At 41.3% G+C, this 20,145-nt stretch overlaps 2 protein-coding genes across 3 annotated transcripts; both read left to right on the top strand.

Moving 5' to 3' along the window:
* The first annotated feature begins 2,498 nt into the window (after positions 1 to 2,498).
* On the top strand, positions 2,499 to 5,485 carry ndufb11 (NADH:ubiquinone oxidoreductase subunit B11). The gene is made up of 3 exons (XM_023411547.2): positions 2,499 to 2,723; positions 4,626 to 4,756; positions 5,273 to 5,485. Exons 1-3 carry the CDS (start codon positions 2,550 to 2,552, stop codon positions 5,400 to 5,402), a joined length of 435 nt encoding a protein of 144 aa, XP_023267315.1. The 5' UTR covers positions 2,499 to 2,549; the 3' UTR covers positions 5,403 to 5,485.
* Positions 5,486 to 6,459: 974 nt separating this feature from the next.
* rtel1 (regulator of telomere elongation helicase 1) lies at positions 6,460 to 19,613 on the top strand. Of its 2 annotated transcripts, none has more exons than XM_023411490.2 (33): positions 6,460 to 6,688; positions 7,073 to 7,271; positions 7,430 to 7,523; positions 7,770 to 7,851; positions 8,128 to 8,188; positions 8,453 to 8,528; positions 8,802 to 8,886; positions 9,163 to 9,228; positions 9,946 to 10,096; positions 10,230 to 10,268; positions 10,373 to 10,448; positions 10,924 to 11,021; positions 11,242 to 11,297; positions 11,722 to 11,793; positions 11,886 to 11,967; positions 12,124 to 12,256; positions 12,543 to 12,656; positions 12,976 to 13,016; positions 13,172 to 13,257; positions 13,384 to 13,461; positions 13,952 to 14,029; positions 14,558 to 14,704; positions 14,807 to 14,922; positions 15,370 to 15,493; positions 15,927 to 16,092; positions 16,182 to 16,339; positions 16,559 to 16,654; positions 17,036 to 17,246; positions 17,462 to 17,599; positions 17,751 to 17,882; positions 18,223 to 18,411; positions 18,509 to 18,661; positions 19,074 to 19,613. In XM_023411490.2, exons 1-33 carry the CDS (start codon positions 6,590 to 6,592, stop codon positions 19,142 to 19,144), a joined length of 3,567 nt encoding a protein of 1,188 aa, XP_023267258.1. In that variant the 5' UTR covers positions 6,460 to 6,589; the 3' UTR covers positions 19,145 to 19,613. The 2 variants fall into 2 exon arrangements, with proteins under 2 accessions (XP_023267258.1, XP_023267259.1); XM_023411491.2 differs by having other exon boundaries at positions 17,757 to 17,882.
* The last annotated feature ends 532 nt before the right edge of the window (positions 19,614 to 20,145 follow it).

Genomic DNA, 20,145 nt, shown 5'->3' on the forward strand with positions numbered 1-20,145 from the left:
TAAAAATGTTTACATATTCTAAATTTCAAAATTACAATAAATAATATCAAGTCACTAAATTATGAGACACAAAGACTAAGTTATTTTCTATCTGAATTTGGACTTTGGAAATAATTTTATTCCAAACAAAGCAGACATGTGAAAATGTATTTTTCAATTGAAGGTGGAGTAAGCAATTCTGGATAAAGACTTGATAATTGAACTCAAAAGCAAAACAGCGACACCCCTCCCTTCAGTGCTTCCTCAGAAGCTCCAACCCCCAGATGTTGATACAACCCTATACTAAAAAAGATTAGATTATTTTTACAAACTACAGAGATAGAAGTTAAGTTCGAGCTACGCTAACAGTAGTAACCGCCTGGCATAGCAAGAAGAAGGGCAAGGTCACACACATACACCAGATTTAAGAGAAAAAATAATTAATTCACAGTAAATGATCCAGATCTACCTCAAAATGCAACTGGTTCTTCCCTGGTCCACGTCTCATCCCTCCACCAAGTTCAGTGCAAATCTGTCCAGCGCTTTTTTCCGTAATTGTGCTGAAAAATAAACAGACATGGGCGTCTTCATGCCACTCTGCAGGTTGTATGGTGAAATACCACGTTATAGAGCAAACAATAAGTTAGCTATCTCAAACATTAACAAATGGCACAAAACAATTACCGACCTAGTCGCTGTGTGAAACGCTGCAGAACAATGACAATGTGAGTATGTTGTGGCGTATAGGCCGCCACTGGTTCCTTCCCTGCTCTCACTGTGACATCATCGCTGCCCTCTCATCTGCAGTCCCAAACAATCCCATTCAAAGCTCCACTCGATCTGGCAGCAACAAGGAGGACGCTGCTCCTTCTCCTCTCCATGGTAATCCTTAAATCACAACTATTCAATATTCTTTTTTTTCCTTCCCTTGTCCTGTTTACAAGCACAGATTTCCCCTGTTGTTGACTGGCAGGAATAGTGTTGTCTTCGCTGAATTTGACATGAAGTGTATTGGACTAGAATCGTTTATTCCATCTTTAAGTGAGATGCGAAGCAGGATATAATTTAACTTTCCATTGTAGTGGACATCATTCATTGAAAGGGTTGATCATGTGTTTCCATTTGGTTTAAAATGAATCAACTGTAACTAAAACTGTGATGTAATTTTTAAAGAGATGAGAAGATATTTTCAAATATTTAAAATTCAAAGATATTGAAATTGTAACGGAAGAAAACCACCACTCAGCAACTCTACGCTCATGGAACCATAATATTACTTTGTGTTTCTTTGCTTGTTTGTGACAATATATAAATCTTGACATGGCTCTGCCTTATTTTGATATGGATTAAATTAATATAGATGAAGTACTGTACATGGCTGTTGCATTGCAATGGGAAATCAGTCAAACACAGAGTTATGCTTTAATAAATCCTAAGAGGTGCACCTCCTGATTTTGTGGTAGTGCCCAAAAATCCCCAGATTTTCTCCCAGATAAATCTTGATGATTTTTGGACCTATAGTTCAGTAGTGTGGGAACATGTGGGGATAAACGGACACTAGAACAAAGTCAGGGAGTGATTCTATGAAAATTGTCTTTTTTTCCCTTCTTTTTCTCAGCATTGTTTACCTTTTCGACTTTATTCTCAGTTTTGTGTGGTCTATACTGTGTATTTTCAGTAGTCTGTAATGTAGAGGGCCAAACAGGAAGTATAATGGCTCCACCTCCAGAAGGGAAATCCCATTCTGTCAAACGCTTCTGTTTTAAGCAGAAACTGAAGTAATCTCATGTCTTTAGGAAGACCCTTGTGATGATTGTGGTTATTACTCTTACACTTGGCTTGGCCTCCTTTTGTACATCAGTATTTAATAGCATATTTAAAAATAACTTTAGTAACTGGACGAGCTGGACTACGAGCTAGCAATATGTGCATTTGTAAAAAAAAAAAAAAAAAGGAAAAAAAAGATTTGTTTATCTCATTAAATTATATATGTGCACAAGGTTAAACTTTTTAATCATACAATACACAACAGTGTTACTGGCTGTATATGGGACACAAATAAATTATAATCAATGCAATTTATTGGGTGAAGGATGGTCGTTTTTTTTAATTCACTGAAAAATTCCACAAAAGCCTGAAAGGTGAACTAAAATATATGTACATTTGGATTATGATACTTTGTCGATAATAATCCTCTTTATTTACACAGCGTGAAAATACTTTTAATACTTTGGTGATTGCAGTAGTCGTCAGCAGCACCTGAATAAAGACATCATACACTTAATATACATAATATGTGGCATCAATTTCACCACATAAACAGCAAATTTAAATGATTTAAGGGAGAACCTACTTAGCAAACTTAGAATACATGAATGGTACAAAAGAGACAAGTTAATGGTATTACAGGGTTTGCAACTGATCTCATGATGTTGAATCCTCATGGTGCAATACCGTCGATCGCCTCGTGGTGGCAGTAACTCCCTCTTTAAGCTGTAGGAAATGAGGACGAGGGGTAAAGATTCCAGTTTCCGGTTCCGGGTCAACTGTCTCCTTCACAAACAGTGAAAATGTTGACCCGACTTTCACGGCTCGGGCCCGCGCTGCCCCGGTTACTCTCCCATCCACCGGCCCGGTTCGTCTCCCAGTCAAAACCGACCGGTGCCGCTGGTTCGACCGCTGTGACGGAGCTGCACCCCGCTGCGGGCAGCGCTGGACACGGTGAGGTCAGCGAGTATGTCAAGGTGAGTTCCTCTCCATGATACGTTAACGTTACTCTACGTGAACGTTTTACTAACAGAACACACGTTCATGTCACATATGCAGACAGCGGTCACCTGACTGAAAACCAAAATATGCTGTTACACCACAATTAACAGAGTCTCTGTGAAATGCATCAGAGAGCTAACGTTAGCTTGCTAATGCTACACACACACACACACACACACACACACACACACACACACACACACACACACACCAGTCCACTCAGGTTACTCGAGTTCAGCTTCAACAGTCACTGTGGATGTGTCTGCGCTCTGTGACACTGATCAGCATAAGAACCAGAGAGTGACACCAGATATTTACTGATGGATTTAAGTGTAAACTCTCTTGTCCAGGTGCTGAGTCCAGAAAGGCGGAGCCAAGATTGGACTTGATTCCTGCTTTTATTAATGTAACAAAAAGATGGAGCAGATGTCAGTGACAGGACTGAACCCTAAACACAGGGGTGGAAAATTGTACTTAAAGGTGCAGTCTAATAAGACAGTTCTGCAATATTAATATTATTAATTGTTGGTGAGAGTTGTTGGTTGAACTGTGTGATCATTTTGGAGGTTGTAGTGTGTGTGTGTGTGTGTGTGGCGCTGCTGAGCTGTATTGCATTTTACAGAGAGGTGTTTGTGTTATTTAGTCCTTCTACAACATGAACTCGACGGCGGCTGCAGCAGCTGACAAACAGACAAAACAGCGCTTGGCAGTGTTGCACATGCCGGTCTGAACATCACTCTGTGTCTCGTGCACAATGAAGTCCTCCACAATCTGCTCTAAATCCTGTTTCTCTGCTATTTCTCAATATAAGATATAACCAGTCCTCTCAGTCTCTGTCTCACTGCCCCCTCCAAGTTTTCAAAAACCGAGCTGATGAGATCTGCAGTCACAACAACAGGGATTATCAGACACAGCAGAAAGGTGGTGAAATTCTCACTGATGATAGTAGTGAAAGTAGAAGTCACAGCTGGAGGAATCACCATTAGTATTTTAGCATTTAGCATTTAACAAGAGTAAATGTAAATAGTTTCTTCCACCTCTGACTAAGTACTGGCTACAATAAAATTTACAATCTCCTTGTCAATATATAGCTCAGGTACATTTGGCAGCAGTTATAGCCTCTAGTCCGTAGTAATGGGTCTGTATCAGCTGATGCTGTCTTGTTGCTGCAGCGTGACAGTTACTTTCTGCACAATAGCATGTCAAGAATTACACATCCAAGGCCATACATGTTTGGTAAATGTAAACTGTTCCTACTCCATATATGTGTTCAGTATCAAAGCTCACTACATCTTAGGGACTAACCATTACTTGAATTGACGGACTCATCACCATCTATTATATTTTTGCTCTTGTCTCCTTCTGTAATTTGTACTTGTCAGTAAACCTGATTGGAACATTCCTTAGTTGTGGTAATAAACCTTTTTCCAGGAAACTAACTGACTAACTGTTGAATCTCCTTGATGCAGCTGTGTTTAACCTGAAATCACTCGTCCTACTTCCATAACTCAGGGATGATCTTTGTTCAAATAATTGTGTCACCTCCAAGAACACAGGGTGTATGGGAGTGAAAGGGCTCCAACAGAGACTGGAAGGGAGGTCAGGAGGAGGCAGAGTGTAACAGGCAGGCTGTGGGGGAGCATGTCTATTTTTTATATTCAATCAAGGAAATCGAATATGAATGTTGCTGTTTTAAACTCAGTTGTTTATTTTGCCCAAGTCTGAAACCACCCCACCCCCTGTCCTGTTTTGATCCAAGGTGACATAACTAATAAAAAGTGAAGACTATCAGTAAATACATCAGTGAAACCGGCTGAAGGTCTGTACTGTGTCTTATGCCTCTTGTATATAATTTGTTCCTGTTTGTGTTTTGTCAGAATCCAGACTACCATGGCTTCTCCAGTGATCCTGTGGTGGATGATTGGAACATGAAGGTCGGCTTCTTCTTTGGCATCTCAGTGGCTCTTGTTATCGGAGCAACGTTTATCCACTATTTACCAGACCACGGGTGAGTTCCCATCTGTTCATATCTGCTCTCAGTTTTGCTGTCGAATATGAGATGAGAGGTGTGATGTCAGGATGTTTTGTCTGATGCCACAGTGACACTTCTGCTGAGTCATGGTTTGATTACATCACCTGACTACTTCTTTCAAAGCAGACTTGTTTTTTTACTTTTCTTCACCAAAATGAAATGAAGAACATTAGTCATGTGGCGAAGCGTATCATAGACACTTTATATCAATGAGGATAGAATATTAGAAATGTTCAATGTAAAGGACTTGTCTTCTTTAAAAATTTGACCAGCTTTCATCATGGATGCTACTTAGATACTTCCAGGTCATTTCACTCAGTTAGAAACCTTTTTGACCACAGCCTTTGTCTCAGTGAAAGAATAATTTGGGGGTTTTACAGTCAAGCTGGAGTTTGTTATTAATGTTAAGTATTAAAATGTTTCTTTGTCTGGTTTTCTCACTCCCTCCTCTCTTTCTCTGACTGTATCTTCTCCCGTGTGTGTGTTTTGCAGAATGCGGCAGTGGGCCAGAAGGGAGGCGGAGCTTGTGATCCAGCAGAGAGAGAGGGAGGGTCTTCCTCTCATAGCGGAGAACTACTACGACCCAAACAAGATTGTTCTGCCCTCAGCTGGAGAGGAGTAGGATGTCCAACATCCACTGACTGTATTTCATGATTATTGTATTCAAATATAATAGAATAAACAATGTACGTGTTAATTGTGTAATCGTTATGTGTGGACAATGACTTCTTGAAACAGTAATTTAAATGTGTTCTAATCATTATATAAAGGTAAATCTGGCATTTTTTGGATCCTGATGACAGTTGCTGATGCTCAGAGCTACAGACACATTGTGATCAGAAACAGAAAAGAAGTGAGGTTAGCCCCACAAATAACTACACTCAAATTTCTTATTGATCCCACTGATTGTTTAAAGTTCATGAGTTTCAACTCATGAACGTTAAACAGTGACAAATAAGTTATCCACCAATACTCTAACCCTGAATGTGGTGTTTAAAAAATCAACCTGATAATATAATTTTTTACAAATACGCTTTTGCTATGTCACTTTTCCAAGTAGAAGATGAACTGAAACTTCTTTTGAAAACAGTCTTCCTAAATATTCTGGTCAAAAAATTCACTAATTAAACAATGAATTATAATTAACCACAAAGAAACCCTGTAATAATTACTGTGGTACACTATTAACACTCAATCCAGCAGAATAAAATATGAGGGGTATAAAGGTAGTAACGGCAGCATCTAGTCAGTTGTCAGCTGGGCAGTTGGTAATTCAGCCTTGAGTTAACTAATCTATCTAAAAGGTAACCAGACTAATTAAGCTGTTTTAAGGCAAATTAAGGCATTTCAGCCTTTCTGTCTGCTACTGTTTGTCAGCTAGTGTGAAAACCTAAAAACACTTTCTTCTCATATTCACTGTTTCTGCAGTTACTGCTCTCTGCCTTTGTGGGACAGTATGAATATCATATGTGTTATAAATATTACAACTTTTATCTTATACATGACTTTCACCATCATTTATCTGCATTGTTAGAGAAGCCAATCGCGATCTCCACCTGAAACCTGCCTTTGCAGTGTTAACGCTGATATGTTCATTATTCCGTGGGCACTTGAACGCAGCAGAGGTGCGTCGTTACAGTGCGCATGAGCAGCGGACTTAAAGCCGAAAGCGCCAAGTGCAGACATGTTGAGAGACATGACGAGAGTAACTACTGTGCGCTGCAGCTAAAGCAGTTAGCATTAGATTTTAGTGTCATTTTAACACTACGTCAGTTCATGTTGCTGCTGATCTAAGCTAGGAGACACATAATGTCACTGAGTCTGCGTGGAGTGACAGTGAACTTTCCTTTTCCTCCTTATGACTGTCAGAAAGACTACATGAACAAAGTGATTGAGTGTCTTCAAAGGGTAAGTACTGATGAAATAAACTACATAACGCCATGAGGCGCCATGATTATCAGTTATTGTCATGTCTCTCAGCTGGACAGTCAGTGGACAGTTGGAAAAACAAAAGAAACTTTAAGCTTTATTAGACACCATCATCTTTTACAGTCTCCTGAGGTGCAGATGATGTTTGGTGCCTGTGAAAAGCTCAGTTTTTACTATCATAATAATCTTCCACAACAACACACTTCAGATCACAGCAGATGTTTGACCTGGGATTTTGAATTGATAACAGCTGCTCGGATGAACTATACAGCCACTATAAGTAGCAGAATAATGAATTTAGTAAACATCATATTCCTTGCTCTGTCACACCTGAGAGTTTACATGTCTACCTGTTTGTTGCAGAAGGTGAATGGGGTTCTGGAGAGTCCCACAGGCACAGGTAAAACCCTGTGCCTGCTGTGTGCCACCTTGGCCTGGAGGGAGAACTTCAAGGACACCATCTCTGCCCGCAAGATAGCAGAGAAGCTGGGTGGGGAGCAGATGTTCCCGAACACACCCCTGTCATCCTGGGGAACGGCTGCTACGGATGGTGACACACCAAGTATGTTCATATCAAATCACCTGACAACTGAGTGTTTCAGTGGCAGCACTGATTGTTCAGTTATAGAAACAGTAACTGACCACTCACTACATCTACGATATTGTGCTTCATGTAACTCCATGAAATATATTATTGTGTCTCTTCTCATTGTGTTCCAGCCTACTACACTGATGTCCCCAAGATCATATATGCATCCAGGACACACTCTCAGCTCGCTCAGGTTGTCAGTGAGTTAAAGAACACCTCATACAGGTAAACTACGTTATCTACTCAGTACTAGATTCAAGAGTCAATGCCTGTTCAAAATGTTCACTAGCCTAATGGGAGTAATGGGCTCGATTTAGAAACGCAGAGGTTATGGTCTTGACAACCGCTCATCCAAACAACTTCAGTGAACGCTGCACGGACCCGGGTCCTGCGTAACACACACGAGCTGAGCTCTCAGTACTTCTGGTGAACCCATGCATGAGTGTAACCTTCATGTCTCTGGTGATTCAGGCCGAAGGTGTGTGTGCTGGGGTCAAGAGAGCAGCTGTGCATCAACCAGGAAGTGATGCGTCAGGAGAGCAACCATGTCAAGGTAAACAAACTAAACTACTGGTTTGTTCATGGTGTAAATTCCCAAGCAGATGTTTTTTGTTGCTGTGTCAGATGAATTGTCTTAAAGGTGCAGACACACTCTGAGAAGTAGTTGGGGTCAGGAGGATGTGTTTTAGATATGAACTGCTGGGTTTATATGCATGTACTGATTCTGCTGAGATGAGCATGTTTTGCAGCAGATAAGTGGTTCTGTCGGTGGAGATGTAAAGCTGGTACTAAACCAGTCTTCACAGATTTCAATGATTTACTGTTTCAGGTCCATATGTGCAGAAGAAAAGTCTCCACCAGGTCATGTGTGTTCTACAATAATGTTGAAGGTAATGGATTAACACGCGGAGGAGCTGCACACAGTGGTTATCAGTGAGGTGTGATAATGCAACAATATCCATGTAGCAAAACACAATCTAGAGCTGCTTTCTGCTTGACATTTGTAAATGTTGAACAGGCTGTATGTTGCAGTTTAACATCAGTATCATTTACATAACGTGTTTATAACATCTGGCTCTGGCTTCACATCTGTGTGTTAAATGCTACTTCTAACCCCCTTTCACACGTCTTAATGTTATGTTTTCTCCTTTTAGAGAAAAGCACTGACAGAGACTTGGTGAACTCCATCCTTGATGTGGAAGACTTGGTCAAATACGGCAACAAACACAGGTGAGATTCATGTGTTTCACCAACAGGTATCTGTCCTGCCTCATTAGAAGGTGAAACAGCTGCAGCACAGTGTTTGGTAAATAAGTGTGGGGAGCGTAGGGCTGCAACTAAAGACTTTTTTTCATTACTGATTCATTCTTTTTAAACGTCAGTGTTTAGATAGCAGGAATGTTATTTATTTTATTTAGATTTTACATTTGTTTCCAGGGAGACTTCTGCAGTTTATCTCCAGGGATAATAAGACAAGTCTTTGATGAAACATTTTTCTTTCAGGGCCTGTCCTTACTACCTCTCCCGTTCCTTGAAGCAGCAAGCAGATATCATCTTTATGCCGTACAACTACCTGCTGGATCCGAAGGTGAGCTGACTCTAAAGTTAGTCCACGTTTTGGTCTCTTAGGAAAGAGACACTTTGAAGCGTTGTGAGTTGATCTTCAATGGAGGGTCAAGACAATTTATTACAAATCTTTCAGTTCAACTTTAATCCACAAAGTCACACTGTTGACCAGTAGTATCTCATGCTCAGATATCTTTAATTTATATGGAATACACTGGAATAACTACAAAGACACAACGCTGTTTGTTTTGAAATCAGCGATCAGTTTTCTTGTCTTCTCTCTCTCTTTGTTCCACAGAGCCGCAGGGCGCACAACATCGAGCTGAATGGAGCCGTGGTCATTTTCGATGAAGCTCATAATGTGGTAAGACTCTGTCCTCTCTGTGAATGTCATAATTTATTCAGTCACGCTTCACTTAAGTTTGTATTTGAGCGCCAATATTAAACCAGTGTAAAGTGTCTTAGTAAACTGCTTCACTGCTCCTTGTCATCGATTCTCCAAGTCTCTGAACTTGACTGGAGATGATGAACACCATCGCGCCTAAAGATATTCTTTCATGGTGTTTTGATGGTGGTGGTGGAGAGCACTGTCTTAACACGTCGCTCCAAAAAATAGATGTTCAACTGGACTGAGATCTGGTGACTGTGAAGGTCATAGCATATGATTCACATCATCTTCATCCTCATCAAACCATCAGTGTCCCATGTGGAGACAGTCATCCTGTTTCTCCACTCATTTATTCCGGTTCTTCCTTTTTAATTTGTCTCCATTTGTTTATACTGTGATTAATTAATGGTTGGTTATTAACCGTGGCCTGGTGAAACTGTCGGACTGCTCTGACTGAAAGGCGACTGTGTTAAAAACTGTGTCTTTAACGTGTCTTGATGTGACGGATCATACACATGGAGATAACAGCGCAGTCTCACAGACAGTCTAAAGTTATGCTCCGAACAGTTGTACACAAAAGAGTGACAGAATCGGTTTGAGTGAAGAAGCCCATGTGGGTTCAGTGATCCAGGGTCATGAAGACTGATATGACCGCGGTCTTCTCAGACTAGATCATGTTTCTGTTGTCTGCAGGAAAAGACGTGTGAAGAGTCGACGTCGTTTGACCTGACTCCCTATGATGTAGCCTCAGCCATTAGTGCCGTGGACCGGCTGCTGGTGGAGCAGGCTAAAGAAGCCAGCCATGAAGCCTCTGAAGATTTCAACGTGGATTCCCTCAGCTCTGGTCAGACTGCTTGTTGGTCTCAACCACTGACCTGGACATTGTGGCTTCTGATTGACAAAAACATTGTTTTAAACAAATCTATCTATAAATGTCTATGTTATTAAATTTCAGCTGGTGATATTTTTTCTTTCAGATCTAAAGATAGACATAGCCACCATTGCTAAAGTCAAACGTAAGTATTCTTTAAAGTATAAAGAAGATAAATGAGCCTTATTTTAGTGCTTTCCATGACTTCTCATGAACCTGCTTCATCAGTGCTTTTGTCTCCTCCGACAGAGATTCTGCTGGATCTGGAAGCTGCCATTGATTCCTATGAGGTTCCTGGTGACAAAGGAATCACAAAACCTGGAATGTAAGTGAAAGAGTGATGGAAGATAGAAAGGAGAATACAACAGTTTTACTCGCAGCTTCAAGTACAGCAATGTCTGTCCATGCGTCCGTCCTTCTGTCGATAATCTATTGGCTGATTATAAAAGTACATTTTAAGGGGAGATTAAAGAGAGGTCACTGATTCTGCTGACCTGATTTCCTCAGGCAGCTCGTCTCTAAGAGACCTCTGCCCGAGCATCAGGCTACAAGCTGGTTCCTATGCTGTGAAGAGGTCAGATGTTCAGCATGGAGAGAGGCTGTGAAGAGCGTTAAAAGTCAATGAATGTAATGACTCTCATGTGATGGTCACATGAGCTGAAGGAGTCTCAGTCTGATGAAGAAAAAACACAAAAGAAAAATGGATCAGACTCAACAAAAATCTAAATAATACACAGGAGAGAGAGAAAAACATAATCATCATCACAATAAACACATAAAGTGTCTTCTGTTCACCTCAGCTTCATCTTTGAGCTGCTGGAGCGAGCTCACCTGACCTACAGCAGCAAGACGGCTGTCCAAGAAGCTCTGGAGCAGATCAGTGGACACTTAGTAGGACGTCAGTATGATTTCTTCATGTTATTGTTTATAAAACAACATGGCACTTGATTTAGGATCTGGTTCTGCTGTCCACCCCCCCCCCCCCCCCCCCCCATAGCTGGGTTTAAGTAGGAACTGTATGTAAACCAGTAGCTCTATAATGCTTCAGTTCACAAAGTCACATGTGTAGTGATTTATACAATTAACTAATGAGTTGTCTGACACGTGTTTCTCATCAGAGGCGGGACTGTTCCTGAACACAGGTGGACTGGAGAAGCTGGCTAACATCATACAGGTATGTTACGTGACATAGCTCCAGCATGAAACTCCACAAAGATTTGTTTTTATGAGATTGATTCATATGATTGATATTAATCTCATCATCTCACTTTGTTTATTTATTTATTTATTTTTACTTCAAGTGCTGCAGCATCTTACAACGTGCATCACCCACGAACCCCTGCCCACATACACATGCCCAAACATACATAAAGCAGCAACGCAAAACAATAAAAACAAAATATGACGGTTTAAATTTTCAGTGTCTCTTCTTGACTTCCATTTGGTTATTTGCAGTTCTCCATCACTTTCAATCTGCTGCTGTAAATAGCTTCTGACAAATGTTGGTAGAACTGGTACAAATGAACACATCACTGATCCATTACATAAACTATCATTAAAGAGTCAATAATTCTTCCTGTCTTTGTCTCGTCTTATAGCTGGTGTTCAGTGGTGAACCGTCAGACACGGACAGACAGCAGCGGATGCAGTCCAACACGGCTCATTTTAAGGTGCGTGTTCATCAGCCATGAACGCCCATATGGAAGTGATGTCATGTATCTACACAGTGACGTCAGCGGTCATATCCATCTGTTTGGCTCAGGTTCATATCCACAGAGACACCAGCCAGCACAGGAAAAAACCGAGCGCTGACATGTGGGCTTCATCCGCATCAAAGAAACAAGGTGATGATACTTTGTGTTGGATCGTAGTATTCACAGTCACAGCTCAACTAACGGGTGTATTGAGATGAGTTTTAGTTTAGTTTTGTCTCTCTGACTTTCCTGTGCTCTGAGTAAACCTGGTTAAATGGGTCTTATGTGTTTCTTGGCACCTTGTAGGAAACATACTGAGTTACTGGTGCTTCTCTCCTGGCTTCAGCATGCAGGATCTGGTGAATCAAGGTGTCCGCTCCATCATTCTGACCAGTGGGACACTCTCTCCTCTGTCCTCATTCACCTCTGAGATGAGGATGTAAGTTACCTTTTACCTGCTGCTCCTCAAAGCTCATTTTACTCAGAGACACTAGAGGCAATAACAGCTGGTGAGATAAAGGGACTATTCATATAATTTACAACAAAGTGGATTTACAGTTTAGTGTAGTGTATCGATGAGTGCAAGCTCTCGGTGTGGTGATGTCCGTCTTGTTGAAAATTAAACTGCATTAGTCAGATCCTAGTCATGATTCATGTTGTTGTATGAACAGCAGGTGAACCTTGATGTTGATCACACTGTGCTCTCGTCTTTGCCGTCGATGCAGAGAGTTCCCCGTGTGTCTGGAGAACGGTCACGTGATTGAGCGGGACCAGATCTTTGTCAGCATCATTGAACAAGGTCCAGATGGAATTCACTTAAGTTCAGCGTTTGATAGAAGGTTAGTTTTCTGTTCTGGATGCACAACTTTCCACACATTGAATCATTTTTTAGAAAAGATCTGTGTTTTTGTTTTTGTCTTGATGTGTCACACGACTCATTTGTTGGACAGAGGTACACATGGTTTTATGACATGTGCTCCATGTTTAATATTCAGGTGTGAAAAACCCTCTAAATTCCAGCTTTAATTTATGAAAGTCTTACATAATGGCCTGATGTGCCTTTGGCCTTTGGAGCAGTTAGTTTGATGTTAAAACAGTTGAACTCTGACAGCGACTTGTTGTGATGATGCAAAGAAAAGATTTCTCCCTCTGTGACAGGTTTGTTCCTGAGAACATGGCGTCTCTAGGCAAAACTGTTGGTGAGGTCAAAGAGCATGTTTTTATTCTACCACGTTTCTGAGCACATGTTTTTCTAGCTGACACCAGCACCATTATTGTTTGTAGGTAAATAAGTGACATACATCATTCATCATTTCTGCTGCGATCATCTCACGATCATCTCTTCTCTCCTCAGCCAACCTGAGCCGTGTGGTTCCTCATGGTCTCTTGGTGTTTTTTCCCTCTTTCCCTTTAATGGAAAAAACCATTGAGTTCTGGAGAGTAAGGAAAAATATCATGACAAGGAAACATTCACTGTATTATATTGTAATTTTGTAGATGTATTTGTTTTGGATACTCCAACTGATTTCTGAATCCACTGTTGTCGTGTGTATGTTCTCTCATCAGGCTAATGGACATGCAGATCGTATTGAAAACATAAAGCCCATGTTTGTTGAACCTAAAGGAAAGGGAACCTTTACTGAGGTGAGTGTGGTTTTATTAAACATCTGTATGCACGGCTGTAAAACCTCCCTTCTGACAGTTTACAGGTTTCTTTAAAGGTTCTGTAAGCAATAGTCGTTGCCACTAGATGTCATGCTAGACCACCAACATCTCGGACCAGAAGTGATGCTTCGTCGGCCACAATTTGAGCCGGTAGTTTCCATGTGTTTATTAACACTGGTCCTCCACCAGTGGTTTAACAGGAGAGACTCACATGCACTAACATGAATACAAATCTGGACTCTGCACCAAAACAAAGAACAGAGAAACTCAGACAACAACACACACTGGGGGGGTGTGACTTTGCCATTACTCCACTATTTTTGTTTGCTGCTGTTGTCTAAAATCTCGTTCACAGACCCGTTAAAGGTCTCGTGGTGTTTCATGAGCTGCACATGGTGTGAGTTGGTGACATTTTCTCTAAAGACTTGTCAGTGTGAAAGCAACAACTGATCTTTTCTCCTTGTTTTAGGTTATTGACGGATATTACAACAAAGTCAATGATCCAGCATCTAAAGGGGGAACCTTCTTTGCAGTGTGTCGAGGGAAGGTGAGGTGACCGTGTGTCCATGTGCTTTGTTTACGTCGACAGCTCAGTCTGATGAAACAGAGGAATGGAGCATATTGCTGTGACATGTGTTGTGGATAAATAGGGTCCAGTGTCACCATCAGGCAGAACATTTATTTTTTGGCTTCATCACTGGAAAGTCTTGAAACAGCCAAATTTCACAGTGTTATTTTTCATCCAACAGTTTCCCATTGTTGGGTGTCATGATCATGGTTATGATGAGGAATGCTAATGTGTAAAACTGTTTTTGGTTTCATCTAAAAATATTAAAGAAACACAGCTACAGCTGCACAAACAATAATCTCTTAGCTAGTCTCTGAGTTAAACAAAAAATGTGTAAATTTAACCCTTTAGTCAGAATTCAATGTCATCAAATAAATGGTAAATTAGGTCACTGTCTTATCTAATTTTTCCACTGCCAGATGTCTCATATGTTACCGTAAGAAAATGTTGAACGTTACACAAACTCGTCCGTCTCACAGCTTATCTATAAATGTGTTTCTGTGTCAGGCCAGCGAGGGGCTGGATTTTGCAGACACGTTTGGTCGGGGTGTCATCATCACCGGCCTTCCCTTCCCTCCAAGGATGGACCCTCGAGTCATCCTGAAGATGCAGTTCTTGGATGAGATGAGCCGGAGGAAAGCTCCAGGGGTGAAGGTGAGGAGACCTGCTCACTGAGTTTTACTGAAGAGGGCATGATGATGTTTTAGTGGTTCAGTCTTTTCATGTGTGTGTGTGTGTGTGTGTGTGGACGGACAGTACCTGTCTGGGCAGGAGTGGTACAGACAGCAGGCGTTCAGAGCTGTGAACCAGGCCATCGGTAGAGTCATTCGCCATAAGGAGGACTACGGAGCCATCTTCCTGTGTGATCAAAGGTCAGACATGGAGTCACTGCATAGAGCCGCTTGTAGAAATATATTTGTCCTTAAGTAGAACATACACGTGATTTAAGAGAAGTAGAGCTGAACAGTCTCTTTGGACTGTTGGTCAGACACTTCTGTTCATTACATTATCTAATCTAATTTAGAATAGAGTTAGAGCTTTTGTACAAATCCTGTACAGATGGTTTGTCCTTCTCAGAATAGAATAAAAAACACATGAATATAGATAATCTTAATCTGAAATAGCCTGTGTTACAGAAATCAACTAAAATAAACAGCTTTATTGTGAATTCAGCTGTATTCAGATAGTGTTTATGTGAGCATGTGTAAAATTTGTTAAGTGCCCCGTTAATAATTAAACTCCCTAACATCATTCAGAAAGAATGGATCTGTTTAACAATGTCGAAGGCGTCTGAAATAAAATGACATGTTTCCCGGCAGGTTTAAGAACGCTAATGCCCAGGCTCAGCTTCCATCGTGGGTCAGGCCGTATGTTCGGCAGTATGATGGCTTCGGGAACGTGGTCCGTGACGTCTCTCAGTTCTTCAGGGTGGCACAGAAGATGGTGGGTCCTCTCACACACACTTCATAAAGATGCTATGATTCCTTGCATTGATAACGGCCTCACTGTCCCCGTGTAATGTGGGTCAGTTGGTGACGTCTGCTGTGACACCAGTGCTGAAAGTCTAATATATATATATATATAAATATATCACAGCACTGGGGAAAGTATTAACTGAATTAACTGACATACCTTTGACAGTGCCGAGCCCTAGAGGAACTGCATGATGTTTACGGTGCATTTATTGTTTGGCTTTGTTGCAGGTGTTAATGTAAAATAAACAGTTTGTGCTAGAAGCCTCCATGGTTTGTACATATTGATCTATTGTTATAATAAAGATGAGCACAAAGCCTCAGCACATCTGAGCTGATGGCGTGTTGGCGCTGGTTAATTTGCCGGCTAGTACTGACTGTTTGTGGTTGTTTGACTGTACCAGAGGCCTGTGGTAGAGAAGAAGACCGCTGCAGAGAGCAGTGGGGCGACGACTTTACCAGACTCTCAGTCCTCAAGCTTCACTTCCTGCTCAACCTCCCAAAGATCCTCGGCCCAGAAGGCCAAGGTGTTGGACGCCCACCTTCCCAGCCTGAAGAGGAGGCGGCTCAGTGAGTATGAATACAAAGGGAAGGTTTTCCACGACTCCTTAAAATCCTGATGTTTTTTTTTTTACCTGTTGTCTGGTTTGTGTTGTCAGATGAGCACACTGGAGCAGGCGGGATGGCCAGGATCTGTATCGAGTATGAGTGCGAGGTGCAGGAGAGTCAGAGGAGACCGGCCAACCTGTTGGATGCTCTGGAACGAGACGACCATCACGGAGGAGAGGACGGTGATGCTGTTGTGGGAGAGGAGAAGGTAGAGTGTTTTCTGTGAGACACCTTGGTGTGTCCTACAAGTCCAGAGCAGGTCTCTGTCTCTCTGACGGGACATTTACTGTCACATGTACTGTGGTAGTTTGGTCAGTACATCTGATGTATGTCACATCGTGAAACACTGGTAAAGTCAAATTATTAGTGATTTTATTCTCAAGAGGAATACATTTTTATTTGTTCAATTGTCTATTTTCTTTTGAAGGCAAACCGTTTGTCCACGCTGTCTCTCCAGTATGACAAGAGGATGGATGATGAACTGCGAGGAGGAAAGCGTAAAATCAAATTGGTCCAAGAGCAGGTACGTGTCACTCTGAACAACACCAGGTTTGTTTGGTTAGATTTCTTTTTATTGTAGATGCTGTACACCGACAGAAGCTGCAGATGCTGCTGCTGCAGTCACAGTCTGTTCAGCCACAGAGCTGCTGGGCACTTTGAGCCCCAAGTCCAACACACAGCCATAAAGTAAGATGATTGTATTCAGGATGTTTCATTGGCTGTTAGTTTAAAAGACGGGACTGTAACTACTGTTACCGTTCAGATGCGTGTTACCTGTTGAAATCATGATGGTGCTGATCAAGTTACTTTCACCAAATATTCTGTGGTTAATTCATATTCGTGGCTGCTGTATATCTTTTGATTGATTTCTGTATCTGTGTATTTTTCTCCCTCGTGGCTGAAGAAAAGCAGCGTGTCGGACGATGTGTCTGAGGAGGGTAAAGCCAGCAGGGCGAAGACGTTCCTGGCAGAGATGAAGAAGTCACTGAGCCAGGTCAACTTTCAGAGCATCATCCAGGCTCTGCAGACCTACAAGAAGACTGACAACCTGGACCTCCTGCTGACTGAGACAGCTGTCTTAGTTGAGGACACTAACAATCACAGTCTGCTCCGCGGTGAGTCCTCCGCTCTAAAGAAACACACACATTTACACTGTGATTTAAAAACACCTTGTTTCTGTCGGCTCAGTGAGCGTCAAACCATTTTGTTTCTCACAAATAATGAAGATATAAAATTGAGCCAAATAAGTGATATGTAAAGTATTCTTGTTTTTGCCTGAGACGACACAGTGTGTGTGTTTGTTTATGTTGAGTTTGTCGCTGTGTTCAAGGCTTCTACCAGTTTGTTCGTCCACATCACAAGAAGAGGTTTGACGAGAGATGCCAGGAGCTGACCGGGCAGGGCTGCGGATACAAACCTGATCACTCACTGTCAAAGGACGAGAAGAAAACGCTGATGCTGCAGACTGGTATGAAACACTCATCCTAACCCAACACTGCGCTCTTCTTTGATTGTGTCTGACGGGACCAGGCAGAATGTGGAAGCTCTTTTTTAATTATGGGATTATTTTTTCAATAGAAAGACAGAATCTGTAACTGTTGAGTTTTGTTTTCTCGAAGCTACAGAAGGACGGCCCACTACAGGTCTGACCTCCTCCAATCGGACGTCTACCTGCAGTCAGCTGAATACACAGCAGCTCAACAAAGGAGGACACCATCTAAACCAGCAGGGACTGAGAGAACCTCAGACTGGTAGGACATCACTTCATTTTACCTTTACTGCAGACGCTGAAATGATTCTTATAGTTTAGATTCAGCTCTTACCTCTTCTACAAACTAGTAACAGTTTGTAAGAGCACGAGTAGAAACACAAGGCTGTACAAGGTTGACCGGTGAGGAGATTAGTTTCTGTGTTCGGCGTGATGTCGTTTAACGTCCCCGACAACCTCTGTAGTCTCACTCAGCCATTTGTTAGCAAGCTTAAAGAAATCACGCCTGGGACATTGACTGTGATTATGACTACAGATACAGACTGCTGTCTGGATGAAGGGGTCATTCAGTATGAAGTAAAATCTCTTCCCGTGTGAATCAGGTTCTGCTCCAAAAAGCGAGGTCCACGCCGCTTTCCTGTGTGACGTGAAAAAAGCTCTTGGAGCAGAAAAGTCAGCTCAGCTCTTTCAGACCGTTCACAGCTACAAGAAAACAGACAACTATGAAAACCTGGTGACCACAGTGGTGAGCTTGTTCACCGAGCGAGATGAGGACTTCAACCTTCTAGTCAGTAAGTTCTTTAAGATCACTGCACAAATGTTCTTTCTTGTACTTTTTTGTTTCTGTGGTTTTTCTCACTGTTCACTCCATCTTTTTCTTTTCTTCAGGATTTGGCATGTTTATTCGCCCTCAGCATAAGAAGCAGTACAAAGAGATGTTGGATTCACTGATAGGTCAGTCGGTGTCTTCTGCTGCTGCTGCTGCTGCTGCTGGTGTTGATGTTGATGTTGCTCCTGTAAGTGAAGACCAGCAAAGCAAAGGTGAAGGACAACCCAGTGGATCATAATATAACAGAGCCACGTGTTTTTTCATTTCTTATGTCTGACTTATATTTTTTCCCTGTAGTATTGAAGAAGATTTTAGAGAATGAAATCGTTAGAAATCATGGAGAGCATTAATCTGTAACGTACCCTCTGGCTGTGTAGCTAGGAGATGTAAGTGGTTGATAGTTATTATTGGCTGCACTGCAAAGCTGTTTGAGCCGGTCAGTCTGAAGTGACCACTAATCAAATTTTAGAAATACAAATACTATAACTACTGTTACGGGACATTTTCAGCATGTGGAAAAAAAACAAACATTGCAGATATTTCTGTTTTCAGAAATAACACAACAGTCTTTGGTCTGTCATATGAAGCCTTACAACTTCCTTTTATATGTTTTGTTTGTTTCAGATTCATCGTCACCTCCTCTCAGGACACAAAGCAAGATTTCCAGTTTTTTCTCAAGCAGCCAAAGAAAGTAGAACCTGTGAAGACGGATCAAGCCACTTCGAACAGCTCATGACTGTTACTGCTGATGAAGAGGCCTGTGCTCAGGTCTGTGGCGGGAGTCTGCCTGTGTAGGTGTCTGAACCTTGAAGATGGATTTGTTGTGGTTGCAGACTGGATTGATGAAGCAGAATTACTGTTGGACTCAAAGCCAATGAAACTGACATCTGTCACTACTGACAATAATCAACACTACAACAGTATCCACAACATGTCCTTTGTTTTTCTCCACTGACTCAGTGAAGCAGAGTAGATCACAGATTTAACTTGATGTGCTTCAGGACAGGGGCTGTCAGGGATTCATAATGTTACTGTAAGTAAAGCACAGCGCCAGGTCTGTCCCACATCAGTGTCATGACAAGTGAAAACGTTATATTGAGAAATAAAACATTTTTATTCATTTTTTTTTAAATATTTTGTATTTAATTAAATTCATAAACTCTACTGGCTCAAGTTTCTTCTGTAAGATCCAGCAGCTGCTTTGCCTCCATAATGTGTCTAAGGTCATACTCTTGTCACCTGACAAACTGCTGTTTGTACATCTCGCCTTCAGACAAGGTTATATATATATATATTTCTACATATATAACTCCTATATTTTTCATGCATTTAGGTTCGATCACTAAAATTCCTGTTTCACCCACTCAGGAATGGATTAACCCACAAGGCCCGGTCTCAAAAGCAATATATGTGGATGTATTGAATTTACTTATATGAACATGTAAAATAAAAACGTTAAAAGAAAGAAGAAGAAAAAAAAAAAAAAAATATATATATATATATATATATATTATATTTATATGTGTGTGGGTGTGCATAAAACCTATTACAAATTGGAACAATTTCAGATATTGATATATATGTCCAGCCCATATAAATGTGTTTATTTATGTATGCATGCTTATATTGTAGACATATCTTACAAAAATATACACCCATCCCAAGGCCTGCCATGTAAGTATATGTTAATATTGTA

Source organism: Seriola lalandi, unplaced genomic scaffold, assembly GCF_002814215.2.
Source record: "Seriola lalandi dorsalis isolate HSWRI2012SDOR001 ecotype SW California unplaced genomic scaffold, Sedor1 jcf7180002054469, whole genome shotgun sequence".
Classification (NCBI taxonomy): domain Eukaryota; kingdom Metazoa; phylum Chordata; class Actinopteri; order Carangiformes; family Carangidae; genus Seriola; species Seriola lalandi.